The following is an 18,344-nucleotide window of genomic DNA, read 5'->3' as shown; positions in this document are numbered from 1 at the left end:
CCCCGAGCCCCTCTTCCTGTGGGCCACAGTTCAGCTTTTCCATCTATTTTCATGAATAATGAAAACACTGACGTTTGGAGTGAAATTTGCTTTTTCCCTCACCCCAACCCTCATCCCCAGTGTAACAGGGCAATGGGAAGGGACTGGGGGACTTATCCTGGGGGAGCAGGTGGGGAGGAAACCACCATCCAGGGTTTAGGCGCAAAGCATCCTGGCTCCCTGTTCCTTCACTGACTTGGCTGTGTGACCTTGGACAAGCCATTTCTCTTCCCAGAACCTCAGCGTCTTCCCCTGCAAGGTGGAAAATTCCCTCTTGCTCAAGGTTATTGAGAAGAATGAGAGATCTTGGAGCAGCTCCTGGCTCCACCCAGCACCTCAACAACTTGTAGTGAGTTTCTCCCTCCCCTTTCCACTTTGCACCTGTTTACCATGTGTATGCCACCCTCCTGTTCCTGTCCCCTTGGCATAGGCAGGAGCAAAATAATCTCTGAGCCTATGTTATTTCTGTAGCAGTTCAAGGCAGGAGCTTTTGAAGTTACCCAGTAGGGGCTGTGCTGCCTCAAAAACATATCCATTCTCGGAATAGTTCCTTCCCTCTCCGCTCACATCCAATTTGTCTGCAAGAGCCGCTGGCTCTGCCTCCGAAACAAATCTCTGCTTTGTCCTTTTCTTATTCTCCCATCCTGGTCAGAGCTTTCACCACCTCTCCCTGTAGGACTCTGGCTGTAGCAGCCTATGCTCTGCTCTCTTGGCCTCTACCTTAGCCTCCACCTTCAGAACAACCACCACTAAACACCTGTACCAGCTGAGGCCACTCCCTGCCTCAATCACTCAGCCCGCTGTGACTTTCTTTCAATTCCTTAAACAAACCAAACAATTCCAGCCCCCGGGTCTTTGCACTTGCCGTTCTTTCTGCTGGAATGCTCTTCCTACCACACTGGCAGATGACTCTTTCTTATTTAAGGCTCACCTTCTCCCGTTTACGAAGCTTTCATTGATCATAGTTTCCAAATTAGCTGCTACTCCCAACACAATAACTCTATGTCATACCTCTTCATAGCACCAACAATTTTCTTTTTCCTTTTCCTTTTCTTTTCTCATTCTTTTCTTTTCTTTTTTTCCTTTTGAGGCAGAGTTTTGCTCTTGTTACCCAGGCTGAAGTGCAATGGCATAATCTCGGCTCACCACAACCTCTGCCTCCTGGCTTCAAGTGATTCTCCTCTCTCAACCTTCTGAGTAGCTGGGATTACAGGCATGCACCACCACGGTTGGCTAATTTTGTATTTTTAGTAGAGATAGGGTTTCTCCATGTTGGTCAGGCTGGTCTTGAACTCCTAACCTCAGGTGATCCGACCACCTCGGCCTCCCAAAGTGTTGGGATTACAGGCGTGAGCCACTGCGCCCGGCTGATTTTGTTCTTTCACTGTTATTTTTAGTTGCTCTCCCCCTAATCCCATTTCCAGAATGTAAGCTTCACAGGGTTTTTGTTTTGGTTTTGGTCTGCTTTTGTTCAAGGCTGCATTTCCAGAGCCCAACCTAGTGACTGCTATGTAGTATGTACTCAAATAAATACGTACTGCATGAATGAGTTGGATGGTTTAGCTCCATTTGGAGAGATGGAGGGAAGTAAGATGCAGAGGCAGGAAGAGACCTGCCCACGTTCACAAAACTGGGTGACACAAAAGTTAATGGTGTTCCGGAGGTGGCTTGCACTGGCTCAAAAGAGCTGATTATTAAATTTTCAGAAATTGTGCAAGCCAGGTGTTAAACCATTATTAGCTTGAAACTGGTCATGTTGGGAGAATTTACACCATAGCAATGGTGAACACCAAATCAGCTTACCAGCCCACCACTCTACAGAATCCACTGTGATCCTGGTGAAAGGCCATTTATCGATCCTCTTTGAATTCTGGACCGTTCAGACTTAGGATGAGAACAGGAGCTCCCTCTTCCTGAAATGACCCATCCCATGCCTGATAACAATATAAGTGCATACTCGGTGCAGGGATCTTTCTAAGCACTTTGTACATATTATCTCCCTAAGGCATCCTGACACCCTTCTGAGGCAGAACTTTATCCCTATTTCACAGGTGAGGAAAAAGAGACATAGTGAATTTTTCAAATCCCAAGAGCTATAAATGTGTGATACTGTGAAATATATATTTGGTCTTCCTAACACCCCCTCCCCCCACTTCCACTGGCAGGCCCCAGGTAGCTTCAGTATGGGGACTGGTCACAGGAAAGAACAAGTCATGATTAAAGGGTTGGGACTTTCAGCTCATCTCCCAACCTCTGTGGAGGGGAGAGGGAATGAAAGTTAAGTGGAACACCAATGGGCAATGATTTAATCAATCATGCCTATGTAATGAATGTTCCATTTAAAAACCCCAAAAGACTGGGTTTAGGGGACTTCTGGACAGTTGAACACATGGAGGTTCCTGGAAGGTGGCATGCCTGGAGAGGGCGTGGCAACTCCATTCTCCTTCCCTTACACCTCACTCTGTGTGTCTCTTCCTCTGTATCCTTTATAACATCCTTTATAATAAACTGGTAAACATAAGTGTTTTTCTAAGTTCTTTGAGCTGCTCTAAAAAATTAATTGAAGAGAAAGGGGTTATGGGAACCCCAATTTATAGCTGGTCAGTCAGAAGCACAAGTAAAGAACATGGAGCCTACAATTGTCATTGGAAGTGGGGGACAGTCTTGTGGGACCAAGCTCTCAACTTGTGGGATCTGCTGTGAAGTCCGGGTAGATAGTATGAGAATTGAATTGGAGTACACCCAATTGGTGTCCACTGCAGAACTGATTAATTAGTTGCTAGTGAGGAGAAATTCCTACACAATCCTTGGTGACACCAATCAACAGAGAAGTGTTGGTTGTTGAGTGAGAGAATAGAAAAAACACTTTAGTTGTGTTCCCTATGGTCTCAGATTTGGTGTCAGAAGTGGGAAAAGTAAAATAGAAGTTGATAGAGTTAGAAGAAAGGTTTTAATATAATCCTATTTAAGGTTGGGTGGGCCAAAGGGAGTACTTGTTGGTTCTCTAACATTAAAGGGTTCCAAAAAAGTTTGCTATATTTACCTTAGTTTGGAGAAATTTTAAAAGTCAGAAAGCAGAGATTATAATAAGACATCTGATCTGAAATTTCCTGGGGCAGTAGTCTGGCTGTTTAATCGAGATAAAGATTAACCCAACAAGCAAGAGTTCCTTTGCTCAATGCCCTGATGGGGACCTAAAGGCCTGTGTACACAAGTGGATAAAATGATCAGGGATGGTGGAAATTCTTGGGACTCCTTGATATAGGAGGTCCACTGACTATGGTACCAACATCCATTGGTGAAGTCCTGACTTGGGGTATAATTTGATTGAGAGAACATAAAAATTTAAGGGTTGATAGACTTATGAAAGTTGGAATGCTTGAACAAGTTACATGTAAAGAAGTTGTGTCTCCTTTACCTAAATGTTTAATGAGACTGCACAGCATATCTGGCTGGGGAACACTTCTCCTACCTAGTATTGTAAAACCAAAACCCATTAATAAAGTTCTAATAGAGGCTACAGTTAGGAAAGTGAGGGTTGGTTAAGATAATTAAGATAAACCTTTATAGGAGAGTTGGTATATTTGAACACACTTTCTCTGAAGTGATTTTCCCTGATTGCGTTATAGGGATAGACATTGTATCAGCCTGGGAAATGTTTCCCATACCTAGCATTATAAAACAAAAGCCATGTACATGTGCCTTTAATCAATATTAATTGGACATGCTGAATAGGAACCAGTCAGATCTCTGGAGCCCACACAATGTAGAATAGAATATGGAGTGATGCTATGAACAAATTCTCTGGGGCAGAGCCCCGTATGGAACCTAGACTGGGACCTATGGGAACAGCCTATAAGCACCTTCCAATGACAACTACTGGGACTCTGGACTAGAGAATTTCAATATGAAGAGTATAATACTACTTTCTATGGGATATTAATTCAAGCTACCCCTATGACTGAGACATGAAATGATCTTGAAGCCTGAAATACCAATAATATCTTGGATTATGTTTTAAAACACTCTAATGGAGATTAAAATGCCCAGAAGAGTCCCCTAAGAAATTAGAAATGATTTATACAGGATCATGCTACCTGGGGAATGCAAGGAGGAGATACTAATGAAAAAGGAGCCTCTTTCTCCCTCAGACTGACTCTGGAACAGTATGGGAGCAGCTGGATCCTACTGCCACTTGGACAGTGCCCTATAAACAGCTCTCAACCAACCAACAAAGAGCTGCTTGGTGTGCAGATGACAGTGCCAAGATGAAAAGACCACGTCCTATTTAGAAGGATGCCATTCTGATCAAAGAAGATAAAAACAAATCCATTCAGTGAGCTGAACTGCATGCTGAAGAATTGAACAGTGCTAAAAGCCCCTCTGTTTGAGTTTTTACTGACTCACAGGCCGTGGCCAATGATTTGGCCATATAGTCAAGCAGGTGGATAATGGAAACCTAGCCTATTAAAGGGATGCCCATATGGGACACACACAGCCCTTTGGAAATTTGAGGGGTCCTTAAAGTAGGACATGTCAATGCCCATCAGAAGAGCTCCCTTCCAGGTTTGGAAGGTGATTGAAATCGACAAGCAGATATCCCTGTATGCTCACTTAAGGTGGCCACCTGTGTCCGTGAAATGAAAGGATATGAGGGCACTGCAGCAGTGCAGAGATGGGCTGAATCTAAACATGTTTCTATTGCACCCTCTCAGGCACATAATGCCAGTAAGAACTGTTCTGTCTGCCAGCAAGAGAGACAGAAACTGCAGATGGCTATGGGGCAGATTCCCTGGTGGGAAGGTTCCAAGCACAGCTGGCAAGTGAGGCTGATGCTGGTAGCCCTGGGGGGCTACAAATGGGTCTTGACAGGAATAGACGCTGACTCTGGGCTGGCCTTTGCTTACCCAGTGGAAGATGCAAATGCTCAGAGTGCTATAAAAGAATCAGAACAGAATATATTACACACATTTGCACAGGCTGTCGTCATTTCTTCCATCCAAGGAACACACTGTCCAGCCCATAATGTCCAGCAATGGGCAGAGAGCTGTCCTCCTTTGGGTAATAATTTGATCAAGAAGTGGAATGAGCAATTAAAACATTGGTTGTCTAAAACAGAGAAGATAAAAGCATGAAGAATGTACCCATAATTTTTTAAAAATGTACCCATAAAAATTAAAAAAATTTAAAAAAAAAAAAAAAAAGGAAGATCTGGCTTACACGCCTTCCTGAGTGTGTGCTCACACTCAACCTGATGGGGCTAGAGGAGGGCACCACTAGACTTTCCTGTTTTCTGGCTGACCTGGGAACGTGGGGGTGGGGAGAATGCTGGTGTGGCTATGCAATTCTTGCCAAGTTGCTATAATGACTATGTATTTTTTCCTTTCTTCCAGATATAACCTCATTTTTTTCCCCTACCTGAGGCACTGGTACTAGTAAAACCAACCCAATTGTCCCATAGAAATGGTATTCACTGTTTTGTATTTTTGAGGCAGGGTCTGGCTCTGTCACCCAGGCTAGAGTGCAGTGGTGCAAACCTGGCTTATTTCAGCCTCCATCTCCTGGGCTCAAGTGATCCTCCTACTTTAGCTTCCTGCATATCCTACAGATGTGTGCCAGCACGCCTGGCAAGTTTTAAACTTTTTTTTGTAGAGACAGGGTCACGCCATGTTGGCCAGGCTGATCTCAAACTCCTGGCCTCAGGCAATCCTCCTGCCTTGGCCTCTGGAAGTGCTGGGACTACAGGGGTGAGTGAGCCACCTCACCCCCTGAGTTTTCGAATAAACCTAGAAAGTGACCCTTTTGGTGTTAAAACTTGAAATTTACATTTGTCTCACTTGAGTTCTTTCCTTTGGAAGCTGACCTTCAGGCAAGGGACTGAAACTCACCAGATTATACCACCCAGACAAAGAGAGACTAAATCCCTCATTTCTCATAATTGCTTCCTTACTCCTCCCTAATTCCTGTTTTACATTCCTTCACCACTATATAAACCCCCCAGTTTTAGTCAGTCACAGGTGGATTTGAGGCTGATTTCCCATTCTCCTTGGCTTCAGCACCCGATTAAAATCTTCTTCCCCAGCAACCCTTATTGTCTCAGGGGTCGGTTTTCTGTGCATCTAGCAATGGGAACTAGACTAAACCCTTGGCATGTTGGTAACACTAGGACGAGAACCAGGTCTTGAACCTCCAAGTGCTGAAAGCAGGGATGATTCCTAAGTAAAAAAAAAATGCAGCTATGTTCTTTGTTTGTTGTTATTATTTTTTACCTGACATACAATAATCATATATATTTATAGGGTATATAGTGATGTTTCGATACACACAACATATAGTGATCAAATCAGGGTAATTCGCATATCCATCATCTCAAAAATGTTTCATTTCTTTGTGTTGGGAACATTCACTATCCCCCTTCCAGCTATTTGAAGCTATATATTATTGTTAACTGGAGTCATCCTACAGTGCTACAGAACACTCGAACTCATTCCTCCTATCTAGCTGTAATTTTGTAACCTTTAACAAATCTTTCCATATCCCTTTTTTGTCAGAATTCCCTAAAGGCCTGATAGAGGCAGATTGTACCTCCATCCTATCTGGCAAAACTGGGGCTAACAGTGGATGCAGCTACATTGTCCAGTAGTGAAACCAACCCGCTAGTTCTGCACCTGTATAACCTTACCCAGTCTGAATGGAAGTGGATTAGGGGGCGGGTACTTGCTAGACTAGTATTGCTGCCTGCAGTCTAGACAAGCACCGTGTTCCTTGCAAAGGTGGAAACGTTTGGATATAAATGAAGAGAAGGAATAATGGTAGCTGAAGGTAAAGGAATGAATAAACAGGTTATGTAATGAAGGAAATCTAATATTACGTTAACAGGCTGAAAGATGCTCAGAACGTGGGATGACGTCTCTTAGCTCAATTATACCAGATGCCTGAGAGGGTGAAACTATATGTGTGCAGAGACCACTCCTGCTTTTAGAACCTGACAAGATAGAATGGAAGGCTGTAAACCTGAGTGGTCTCACTCCAGGAGACATTCTTACAATATGATGGACTGAACTAATTAGTCATGATTGAATGGGATTCTAGTAATGTGGCAGTATCTTTTGAGTTGTATATTCTTCTGGTATAAGGGAACCATGTCCAAAGACCAGGGGTGAATGGTGTGTAATAGTGTGAAATATATATTTGGTCTTCATTCCTCCAGCCCCTTTCCTGACATACAACTCCTAAATGTTTGGACCCTCCAAAGTGATGTCTTCTGTATGCCAATGAATTGACTAATGGCCGGTAACCTCAGGATAGGGTCTGGTCACAAGAAAGGTCAAGGCAGGATTATAGAGTTGGGACTTTCAGTCCACCTCCCACTTTCTCGGAAGGAGGGAGGGGCTGAAGATTAAGTTCATCACCAGTGGCCAATGGTTTAATTAGCCATGCCTCTAATTAAAATTAGCCATGCCTCTAATTAATGAAGCCTCCTTAAAAACCCAAAGGGACTGGGTTCAGAGAGTTTTTGGATAGCTGAACACATGGAGGGTGGTGCACCTGCTGAGGGCCTGGCAGCTCTACCCAGCTCTTTGGGAGGCCAAGGCGGGTGGATCACTTGAAGCCAGGAGTTCAAGACCAGCCCGGCCAATATGGTGAAATTCCAACTCTACTAAAGATACAAAAATTAGCCAGGTGTAGTGGCGCACAACTCTAATCCCAGCCACTCAGGAGTCTGAGGTGGGAGAATTGTTTGAACCCAGGAGGCCAAGGTTGCAGTGAGCTGAAAATTTTAGTTTTCTTCCTATATCCTCAGAATATGACAGAAGATATCTGCCATATGTGCACCTTATAACAAACTTATGGCCGGGCGCGGTGGCTCAAGCCTGTAATCCCAGCACTTTGGGAGGCCGAGACGGGTGGATCACGAGGTCAGAAGATCGAGACCATCCTGGCTAACACCGTGAAACCCCGTCTCTACTAAAAATACAAAAAACTAGCCGGGCACGGTGGCGGGCGCCTGTAGTCCCAGCTACTCGGAGGCTGAGGCAGGAGAATGGCGTAAACCCGGGAGGCGGAGCTTGCAGTGCGCCGAGATCGCGCCACTGCACTCCAGCCTGGGTGACACAGCGAGACTCCATCTCAAAAAAAAAAACAAAAAAAAACAAAAAAAAACTTATATCCAGAATATATAAAGAACTCTCACAAATCAACAAAAAGGAGACATCTCGATTTTTAAAATGGGCAAAATACATGAACAAGCACTTTATGAAAAAAAGGATATTCAGGCCGGGTGCAGTGGCTCACACCTGTCATTCCAGCATTTTGCAAGGCCAAGGGGGTGGATCACCTGAGGTCAGGAGTTTGAGACCAGCCAAGCCAACATGGTGAAACTCTGTCTCTACTAAAAATACAAAAATTAGCCAGGTGTAGCGGCACGTGCCTGTAGTCCCAGAAACTCAGGAGGCTGAGGCAGAAGAATTGCTTGAACCCGGGAGGCAGAGGCTGCAGTGAGTCAAGATTGTACCACTGCACTCTAGCCTGGGTGACAGAGCAAGACTCTGGACCAAAAAATAATAGTAATAATCATCACATGAAAAAGAATTCAGCATCAGTTATCAGGGAGATCAAATCAAAAGTATAAGGATATACTCTTACTCTGCGGCCAGAATGACTAAAATGAAAAGGATTGACAATAGCAAGTGTTGGTGAGGATGTGGAGCACCTGGAACTCTCTTGTATCATTGGTGGGAGGGTAAATGGGCACGATTGCTTTGGGGAATGTTTTGTCAGTGTCTACTAAAGCTGAGTATTCCTATAATCCAGCCATTTCACCCCAGGTATTTATCCGTGAGAAATGAAAACAACATGTCCACAAAGACTGGCAAATGAATGTTCACTGCAGCTTCATTTATGAAAGCCTCACACTGAAGATAACTGAATATCCAGCAACAGGTGAATGTGTAAATTAATTAATATAGACTCATACCATGGAATATGACTCATTAATAAAATAGGATGACCTGATGATACGTGCTAAAACATGGTGGAAACTCACAGGAGTAATGTGAAAAATGCCAGATACAAGAGATTACATACTGTATGATTCCATTTATATGAAGCCTAATACCCGGCAAAAATTATCCATGGCAATAGATGTGAGAATTGTAATTACTCTGGTTGGGGAGAGTCTGGGAGGAGACATGTCAAGGTAATCCAGTAGGAGGTGCACGGAAGGGAGCCTTCTGCAGTGGGCACGTTCTACTTCTTGGTCTGGATGATAGTTGAATGGACAGAGATATAGTCTATCTGCCTTATTCCCAGATTCTGTGTTTACAAATTCGCTTGTTCGCTAATATTTATTTCTAACCCTAAAATCAATACTCTCAGGGCTTTCAGGACTATTCACAGTCATCCGCAGAGGGGCTAAAATTTCAAGTTGCTGCACACAGGTTCCGAGCAGAGGTACAGACAGGCGACGCTCTGCCTTTTGTCTCAGCTCTCATACAGAGATGTGGAGAGGATGGGGATTGCAAGGGGCAGTTCAGTGCTAGAAGCTCCAGCTCTGGTGCCAGCTGGAGAAGTTTGAATCTCATCCCTGGCACCTATTAGGGGGGTAGCCTCAGACAAGCTACTTAATTAACATTTCTAGGAAATTTTTTTTGCAAAATAAATAAAATAGAGTTGCCCAAAGTGGCTCACACCTGTAATCTCAACAATTTGAGTGGCCAGTGCAGGAGGATCACTAGAAGCCAGGAGTTTGAGACCAGCCTGGGTAACATAGTGAGACTCTGTCTCTACAAATAATTTAAAAAGTAGCAGGTGGGTGCAGTGGTTCACGCATGTAATTCCAGCACTTCGAAAGGCAGAAGCTGGCGGATCACTTGAGGTCAGGAGTTCGAGACCAGCCTGGCCAACATGGCAAAACCTCATCTCTACTAAAAAAATAAAAATTAGCCAGGTAAGGGGTAGTGGTGGCACGTGTCTGTAATCCTAGTTACTCAGGGGGCTGAGGCATGAGAATCACTTGAACCCAAGAGGCAGAGGTTGCAGTGAGCCAAGATTGCACCACCACACTCCAGCCTGGGTGATGGAGTGAGACCCTGTCTGAAAAAATAAAAAAATAAAAAAAACAAAATAACTTGGCAGACTGGATGCAGGGGCTCATGCCTGTAATCTCAGCAATTTGGGAGGCCAAGGTGGCCATCCCCTGTGCCTACGAGGCTGACCTCTGCTGACCCCATCAGCAAGCTCCCTTGCCCTTCAACTTCAAGGTGGGTTTGGCCAAAGGGAGGCACAGGCAGGATACTGGAGGGGGCTGGAGGATCCTCTCCTCCCTGCCTGCTGACCACCTTGGGAGCCTCAATGCCATCAGCAGCCGCTCCTCCATGATCTCAGTTCTCACTAAGGCCTTGGTCACACTATTCCTCCCCTTGTTCCTCCAGGACTCAGCAGAATCTGGCAGGAACCCTTCCCTCCCGTTGCTGGCACCTGAGATCCTTACCCTCCCTACATCCCTAACCCTGCTCGCACCTCTGCAAATGGTACCTTTATTAGACCGTCTGTTTAAGAAATCCCACTGGAGGGGGCTGTCTCTTTCAGGCCAGGACCTCGCTGACTAGCACCATCACTGGCTTTTATCTTTATTCATTAAGAGCGTTCCATTCTGCTAGGGGGCTTTGCAGGGCATGAGTCGAATAAGTCAAGGCCTGAAGCCCACTGAACGCAATGCTTAGAAAGCTCAGGGGTGTACAAAAATTCATGCCTTATTGATGCAAAGCCTCTCCAAAATAGTTAATGCTTTTTTAAAATTTAAAATTAAAAAAAATATATAAAAAATATATATATACACACATATATATACATATTTTTTGAGATGGAGTCTCGCTCTGTTGCCCAGGCTGTAGTGCAGTGGCGTGATCTCGGCTCACTGCAAGCTCCGCCTCCTGGGTTCACGCCATTCTCCTGCCTCAGCCTCCTGAGTAGCTGGAACTACAGGTGCTGGCCACAATGCCCAGCTAATTTTTTATATTTTTAGTAGAGTCGGGGTTTCATCGTGTTAGCCAGGGTGGTCTTGATCTCCTGACCTTGTGATCCGCCCATCTCGGCCTCCCAAAGTGCTGGGATTACAGGCATCCCTGTATGTGTGTGTGTGTGTATATATATATAGATATAAAAAATATATATAAATATAAATATAAATATATATATATGTTTTTTTTTTGAGATGGAGTTTCACTCTTGTCGCCCAGGTTGGAATGCAGTCGTGTAATCTCAGCTCACTCAACCTCTGCCTCCCAGGTTCAAGCGATCCTCCTGCCTCAGCATCCTGAGTAACTGGGATTACAGGTGTGCACCACGCCAGGCTGATTTTTATATTTTTAGTAGAGATGGGGTTTCGCCATGTTGGCCAGGCTGGTCTCAAACTCCTGACCTCAGGTGATCCGCCTATCTTGGACTCCCAAAGTGCTGCTGGGATTACAGGGATGAGCCACTGTGCCTGGCTGTATGCTAATTTAAAAAACTTTTATACAGGTGGGGTGTCACTATATTCCCCAGGCTGGTTTCAAACTCCTGGGCTCAACTGATCTTCCTGCCTCAGCTTCCCAAAGTGCTGGGATTACAGGTGTGAGCCACTGTGCTTGGCCTCAAGCTATCCTCTTGTCTCAGTCTCCCAAGTAGCTGGGGCTATAGGTGTATGCCACCATGCCCAGCTATGATTATTATTATTATTATTATTTTTGTAGAGATGGGGTCTTGCTATGTTGTCCAGGTTGGTCTCAAATTCCTGGCCTCAAATAATCCTCCCACCTTGGCCTCTTCAGTAGCTGGGACTACAGGCACATACCACCATAGCCAGCCTCAGTGTATATTTATTTTTATTTATTTGTTTTGAGACAGAGTCTCACTCTGTTGCCCAGGCTGGAGTGCAGTGAGCGATCTCAGCTCACTGCAAGCTCTCCCTCCCGGGTTCACGCCATTCTCCTGCCTCAGCCTCCTGAATAGCTGGGACTACAGGCGCCCGCCACCAGGCCCAGCTAATTTTTTGTATTTTTAGTAGGGATGGGGTTTCACCATGTTAGCCAAGATGGTCTCCATCTCCTGACCTCGTGATCCGCCCGCCTTGGCTTTCCAAAGTGCTGGGATTACAGGCATGAGCCACCACGCCTGGCCCTCAGTATGTATTTAAATGGAGTCTTGCTCTGTCACCCAGGCTGGAGTACAGTGGCACGATCTCAGCTCACTGTAACCTCCGCATCCCAGGCTCAAGCAAGTCTCTGGCCTCAGCCTCCGGAGTGGCTGAGACTACAGGTGCACTCCACCATACCCAGCTAGCTAACTTTTTGTATTTTCAGTAGAGACAAGGTTTCACCATGTTGACTTCAAGTGATCTGCCTACCTCGGCCTCCCAAAGTGCTACGATTACAGGCATGAGCCACTGTGCCTGGCCCTCAGTATATTTTTGAAAGAATAAATTAGTTCCTATCCCTTTCATTGACTGAACTCTTCTCATCTTCAAAGACTTCCCTCCCTGACTCTGTTTCCTAGGACAAGGTCAGGTATGGTTACCCACTTTGAGATGTACTTTCCTTTTTTGTGCCATGTCCCTGGAGCTGTGCTTGGTGCTAATAATAGCAGCTGAAGACATTCCCTGAGCAAGGTTGGATGGGACGTGGTGCGGGAGGTGAGGAAGGGGCGTTCCGAGCCCTGGCTCAGGTGTCTCCGCCGTTTGTTCAGTCAGGGAGGCTCCTTACCCTCTCTGAGTCTCCTCATCCTTTTCTACAGGATGGGGATAATCTCAAAACCCACTCCACAGGGCCGTGGTGGGGACACAGCAGTGCGATGGTCTGTTTATGCGCCAACCTGGCTGGGCTACAGACCCCAGCTGCTCAATCAAACACCGAGACATGTCACTGAGGAAGGATTTTGTAGCTGTGACTGACGTCTCTAATCAGTTGACTGTGTTGTATATATTTAAGGTATACAACGTGATCTTTTGATAGATACATACATAGTGAGATGATTACTACCGTCAAGCATATTAACATATCCGTCACGTCTTGTAGTTACCTGTTTGTTGTTGTTGTTCTAATCAGTTGACTTTAACTGAAGGAGATTAGTCTCAATAATGTAGGTGGGTCTGATGCAATCAGTTGAAAGGCCTTAAAAGCAGAATGGGGGTTTCCCGGGAAAAGAAAGCGTTTTGCTTCAGCTGCTGCTGGAGTTTCCAGCCTGCCTCTCCCGCCTGCCTGCCCTATAGACTTCAGACCTGCTGTCTTACTCGGTGTGGACTGCTGCAACAAAATGCCACAGACTGGGTGGTTTATAAATACAAGACATTCATTTCTCACAGTCTGGGGAGCTGGGAAGTCCAAGATCCAGGCACTGGCATGTTCTGTGTCTGGTGAGGGCTGGCATCCTGGTTCATAGACGGTGCTTTATGCTATGTCCTCACACGGTAGAAGAGGAAATGTCTGACCTCTTAGGCCTTTTTGTTGTTGTTGTTTTGTTTTTGAGGCAGGGTTTGGCTGTGCTGCCCAGGTTGGAGTGCAGTGGTGCAGCCTCCACTGCCCAGGCTCAAGCGATCCTCCTGCCTCGTCCTCCGGGTAGCTGGGACCACAGGCGTGTGCCACCATGTCTGGCTAATTTTTGTAGTTTTAGAAGAGATGGGGTTTCACCATATTGCCCATGTTGGTCTCAAACTCCTGAGCTAAAGTGATCCTCCTGCCTCAACCTCCCAAAGTGCTGGGATGACAGGCATGAGCCACTGTGCCCAGCCATCTTAGGCCTCTTATAAGGGCATGAATCCCATTCATGAAGGTTCCACCTACATAACCTAATCACATCCCAAAAAGGCCTTAAGAGCAGAATGGAGTTTTCCCAGAAGAAATAAGAAGTCTTGGACTTCCCAGCTCCCCAAACTGTGAGAATTGAATTTCTTGTGTTTATAAGCTATGGTATGTTGTTGTGGTAGTCCACACCGAGGCCTCCAGATCCCATCACAGTGGGGATTAAGTTTCAACATAAAAATGTTGGGAAGACACAGACATCCAGTCCATAGCACCTGCCTAACCAGCTCTCAGAATCACATAACCCACTTCCATGCAATAAACCTTTGTATAAGGATCAGCTACTCATTCTGTTTCCCTGATGGATACAAACAAGAGGACCCATGTAATGTGCTTAGAGCATGGCCTGGCACACACACAGGCTGCCATCACTGTGCCCTTAACCCCGACCTGGTTACCGAATAAACATTAACTCATCTGTGCCTCACAGTGGTCCACGGTCTGTTATACCCCCATTTTGCAGATGAAAGTTGGGGTTAGGGAACATGGGAGTGGCCCACACTCAGGGCCAGAGCTGGGATCTAAACACAGGTGGCTCAGCTCCATTGTCCAGGGGGCCACCACAGAAGTTCATGATCCCAAGACCCCCATCCTCTGCAGTGTCCCGCGGTTGGGGTGATCCCCACCTGGGAGAGGAAGGGATGGTGGCAGCCCTATCCACAGCCATTCTCCAAACCTAGCAGGGTACAGGGCACATAGAGAGTTAACCATCTGTGCATGGAATTGAGAGAGAGGGAGAAACAGAGACAGAGAGACTAGACTTTGAGGGTCAATGGGAGGGAGATCCTAGACCTGCTCCTTGAGCCAGCAAAGCCTGGAGTGGCTGCCCCAGGCAGCCCCAGACAGTTCCCTTCCACAGTCTGCACTCTGGAATGGGGAGAAGAGAGCCTGATGTGATCCTGATGGGCCTTGCTCCTAGGAGCAGGCAGGAGAGGGCAGGAGCACCTCAGATCTGGCTTTGTCCCCAGGTTGTGAGATTCTGGAAGGACCCTCCCCTTTCTGAACTTCAACTTCTTTGTGGGTAAGGGCAGGGGGATAGCGTCTGCCTCAGAAGGTAGGACTGTAACCTTAGGCAGGCTTCTCAGCCTCTCTGGGCCTCAGTTTCCTCCTCTGTAAAATGGGCATGGTAATGGGACCAATTCCACAGGGTCTTTGGCTTAGGTGAATGAAGGCCTGTGAGGGCTCGGGCCACCCTCAGTCCTCAGTCTACCCTCAGGGGAAAGAGTTCAGCCCAATATCCACTTCTTGGGAGATGATTCCACTTTCCAATCTCACCTTTATCTGTGGAGTGGCTGGGTCCCTGCTGCGCTCACCCCTCAGGCCACCCAGAGGGATGCCACAATTTTCCTGGTCAGCCTTAGTCCCCAAAGGTGGGGCATCAGGACTGAAGTCAAACTCAGGAACATTGTCACCACTGTGCGTGTCCTTCAGAGAGGAGGGGAAGTGGACCCCCATCAGTATCAGCTCCTCCCTCACTTCTGAGGGTTAGCAAGGCCTGTTTGCAAGGAGCTTCACCCAGGCCCAGCCTGTGGTCCCTTGCCTGGCTCCGTTCTCACTGTCATCCGCCTCCTGCCCTAGAAATGCTGCTTGCTCTGCCCTTGCTGGAGTGCTCTGACCCCCAGCGCCATGCCTCCTGCCTTCAATCTTGCAGCTTTCTGTGCCTGGCGGTGCCATCACCTCTCCCTGCATGCCTGCTGGGCTCAGGTAGCAACACTCAGCTCCCCAAGCGGGGTCAAGCCCTCCCTCCCTCAATGCCAGCTCCTCCTCCCCTCCCCTCTCCCCATGCTTCTTGGGACACAGCCCTGGCCCTGCTCGAAGGGGTGTAGCAACCTGGAGGTCCTTATGGGTAGGACCTGGGTCTGACTCCTCTTTGTCCCCAGCCCAGCGCCTGGCACATGGGAGGCCTCCGGGGATTTGTGGCCACGTGAGTGAACACCTGGAATGTTTTTCTCTACCTAGAAACCCCTCCTTACTCTTCCACACCCAAGCTTCCTCCCAGAACCTGGGGATTCTGGTTGCCCTGGGCAAAGCGTCTGCGTTCTGAATAGCCCCGCCTGATGTGGGCAGGAAGTGTGTTCAGGGAGCGGAGTCCCCTCCACATCTCTGCCTCTGATCCGAGTTTGCAAATGGGAGGCCTCATCTGGGCTTTTCTTTGACCCACGGCGGCGCTGCCTTTTAAAAACATGTTCTCAATTGCTGATGTGCTGGAATCAGGACATTTCACACTGAAATCGAGATCTCTGGATTCTCCTCAAAAAACAAACAAACAAAAAAATATGAAGAGCTGTAGTCACCCCGTGTTCCTGACCTGTGGGGAGCGGGGAGGGAGGAGTTGGAGAGAGTTCCGCCACTGTGAGCCGCCGCGGTTCCGCCATGGCGAGCCGCCGCCTTCAGGATGCGCAGTTGCTTTCAAGGCAGACGAGGCCCCCATTAGGCCAACTGTGCCCCTCTTGTTCCCTGCCTGGTGGCTGTGAGCATTTGAGTTTGCAACCTCTGCACTAGAGTCTCATAAAGTCAGGAGAAAATGTCCAGGACAGGGTCAGCTGCCGCAGTAGGGGGGCAAGGGTCCCGGGTTCAGGAGTCCTGAGCAGCACGCAGCCTTGCGGTGTGGCTCGAGGTACGGTGAGCCTCAGTTTCTCTGTCTGCATGCAGATGTGCCGAGGCTGGGGCCTCATGGTTCCCAGTGCCCCTGTGGATGTGTTTTTGGGGGTTCCTCAGGGTTTCAAGCCACCTTCCCATCGTGCTGAGCATGCTTCAGTTTCTCTGAAGAAGGCTGAGGCTGGGTTGGATCCACTCTGGGCTCACAGCAGCCCCTGTGGGCGGCAGCAGCCTGTTTCCTGGTGCTGATGCCTGGCGTGTCCCTGTGTGTTTTGTTTCTGCTCCTGTCAGCCTGGCTGCTGGGGTGGCGTGTCCCTCGGGCAGGTGTCAGGTGTTAGGCGTGTTCCCTACATTGACTAACATGAGGGCTGGCGCTGGGGAGGCCTCGGGGCATGTTCCCCGAGGAAATGGGAGGAAAGGGGTGAGAGCCGGGCGTCGGCCTCCGGGTCTGGAGTCTGGGACGGAGTCGCTGCTGGCATCGGCAGGTCTGTGCAGCTCTGCCTGGGCCAGGTTTCCACGTCCCGGGCCGAGTGCCGTGATCCGTCTCGGAGTCTACACTCTTCCGTCTCTCCAGATCCCTAGACTTCGGGAGAACCAGACTCGGCTGCTCCGCTGCCTCCGGCAAGCCCAGTCCCCTCTCTGAGTACCCAACACCGGGGAATCCAAGCAGCCTCTTTAAGCCTCTGTTGAGGGCGGAAGCGTGAATCCACCCCACCCCCCATCATTCATATGTTGACATCCTAACCCCCAGGGACTCAGAATGTGACTGTATGGGAGACAGGGTCTTCACATAGGTGATTAAGGTTAAATGACATCACATGGCGGGCCTGAGTTCAATGACTGGTGCCCTTACAAGGGAAGGAAATTAGGACCCAAGCACACACAGAGGGATGACCCTGTGGGGACACAAGGAGAAGACGGCATCTGCAGGCCAAGGAGAGAGGCCTCAGAAGGAAGCTTGGCTGTTGGCACCTTGACCTGGGAGTTCCAGTCTCCAGAGGGGGAGAAAATCAATATCTGCCGTTCAAGCCAGCCAGTCTGTGGCACTTTGTTTTGGCAAATGTAGCATCTGGTGTGGGGGGTTGAGGCAGCCTGGGACTCTCTGTCCTGAACAAGTGCCTCCCGGTGGTTCTGCCAGGTGATGGGTTTGGGGACCCTGGCCGGTGGCCCTGTTGTTTGACGACCTGCCTGTGACTGTCCCAGGGACTTACCTCCAGGCCGGTCTGGTGGGATGTCAGCTTCAGGCACTCTGGCTACTTCTGGTTCCTCCAGCAGCTCTGGTTTCTTAAGGGTCAGGCCTTCTTTGGTCTTGGGACTCTGATGTTCCTCCCACCAGTTAAGCATCTTCATTCTAAGGCAGGAAGCCCCGTGGTGAATGCTGTGCTCAGTCCCTGCCCTGTCCAGTTCCCAGAAGGAGCCTTGGGCTGGGCCCAGAACACCAGCTTCCTCCGATTGCCGGTTCTGTGACCAGCGCAGCCCCACCCCACCCCATCAAGTGGGGATAAGAACCTCTATTCTCTTGGTGTGGACCCTCTCCCAAGCCTCTTTCTGGGCCTCCTGGAATTCACTCTGTCCCCCAGAGCTGCCCAGCTCCTCTCCTGCTCACAGACCTCCCATGGCTCCCCAGTTCCCCCAGGACACAGCCCAGCCCTTCAGCCTGGTGGCCCTTCATGTCTGGTCCATTCCTGCTTCTCTTGCTGCCCTGTGATGTCTCCATATACACTTTTTAGTTTTGGACAGGTCTTTTTTTTGCACCTTTCTTCCTCCTTCTAATATTTCTGGCTCATGTCTGCATGTCCGTGCCCGGCACACCGCCTTGGTCTTTCTGACAGCTGTGTTGTTCTGTTGTGTGGATGTCCCATGGATTAT

The 18,344-nt window shown here is 48.0% G+C and overlaps 1 protein-coding gene across 8 annotated transcripts in view; it reads right to left on the bottom strand.

Moving 5' to 3' along the window:
- IGLON5 (IgLON family member 5) overlaps nucleotides 1-18,344 on the bottom strand; it is a 59,324-nt gene that overhangs the window by 19,351 nt on the left and 21,629 nt on the right. For 7 of the 8 annotated variants that reach the window (XR_001897800.3, XM_017952630.3, XM_017952631.3 and 4 more), the window contains one exon: nucleotides 17,687-17,826. The exons of the other annotated variant lie outside the window; for it this stretch is intronic. Coding sequence is in view for 6 of the 7 variants with exons in the window: in XM_017952630.3 (XP_017808119.2) it covers nucleotides 17,687-17,826 (140 nt within the window). In the remaining variant the exon portion in view is untranslated. The remainder of the gene's footprint in view (nucleotides 1-17,686; nucleotides 17,827-18,344) is intronic. 8 annotated transcript variants of the gene reach the window in all.

The sequence above is a fragment of the Papio anubis genome, chromosome 20, assembly GCF_008728515.1.
Source record: "Papio anubis isolate 15944 chromosome 20, Panubis1.0, whole genome shotgun sequence".
Classification (NCBI taxonomy): Eukaryota; Metazoa; Chordata; class Mammalia; order Primates; family Cercopithecidae; genus Papio; species Papio anubis.
This window is presented reverse-complemented; position numbering and strand designations above follow the sequence as displayed.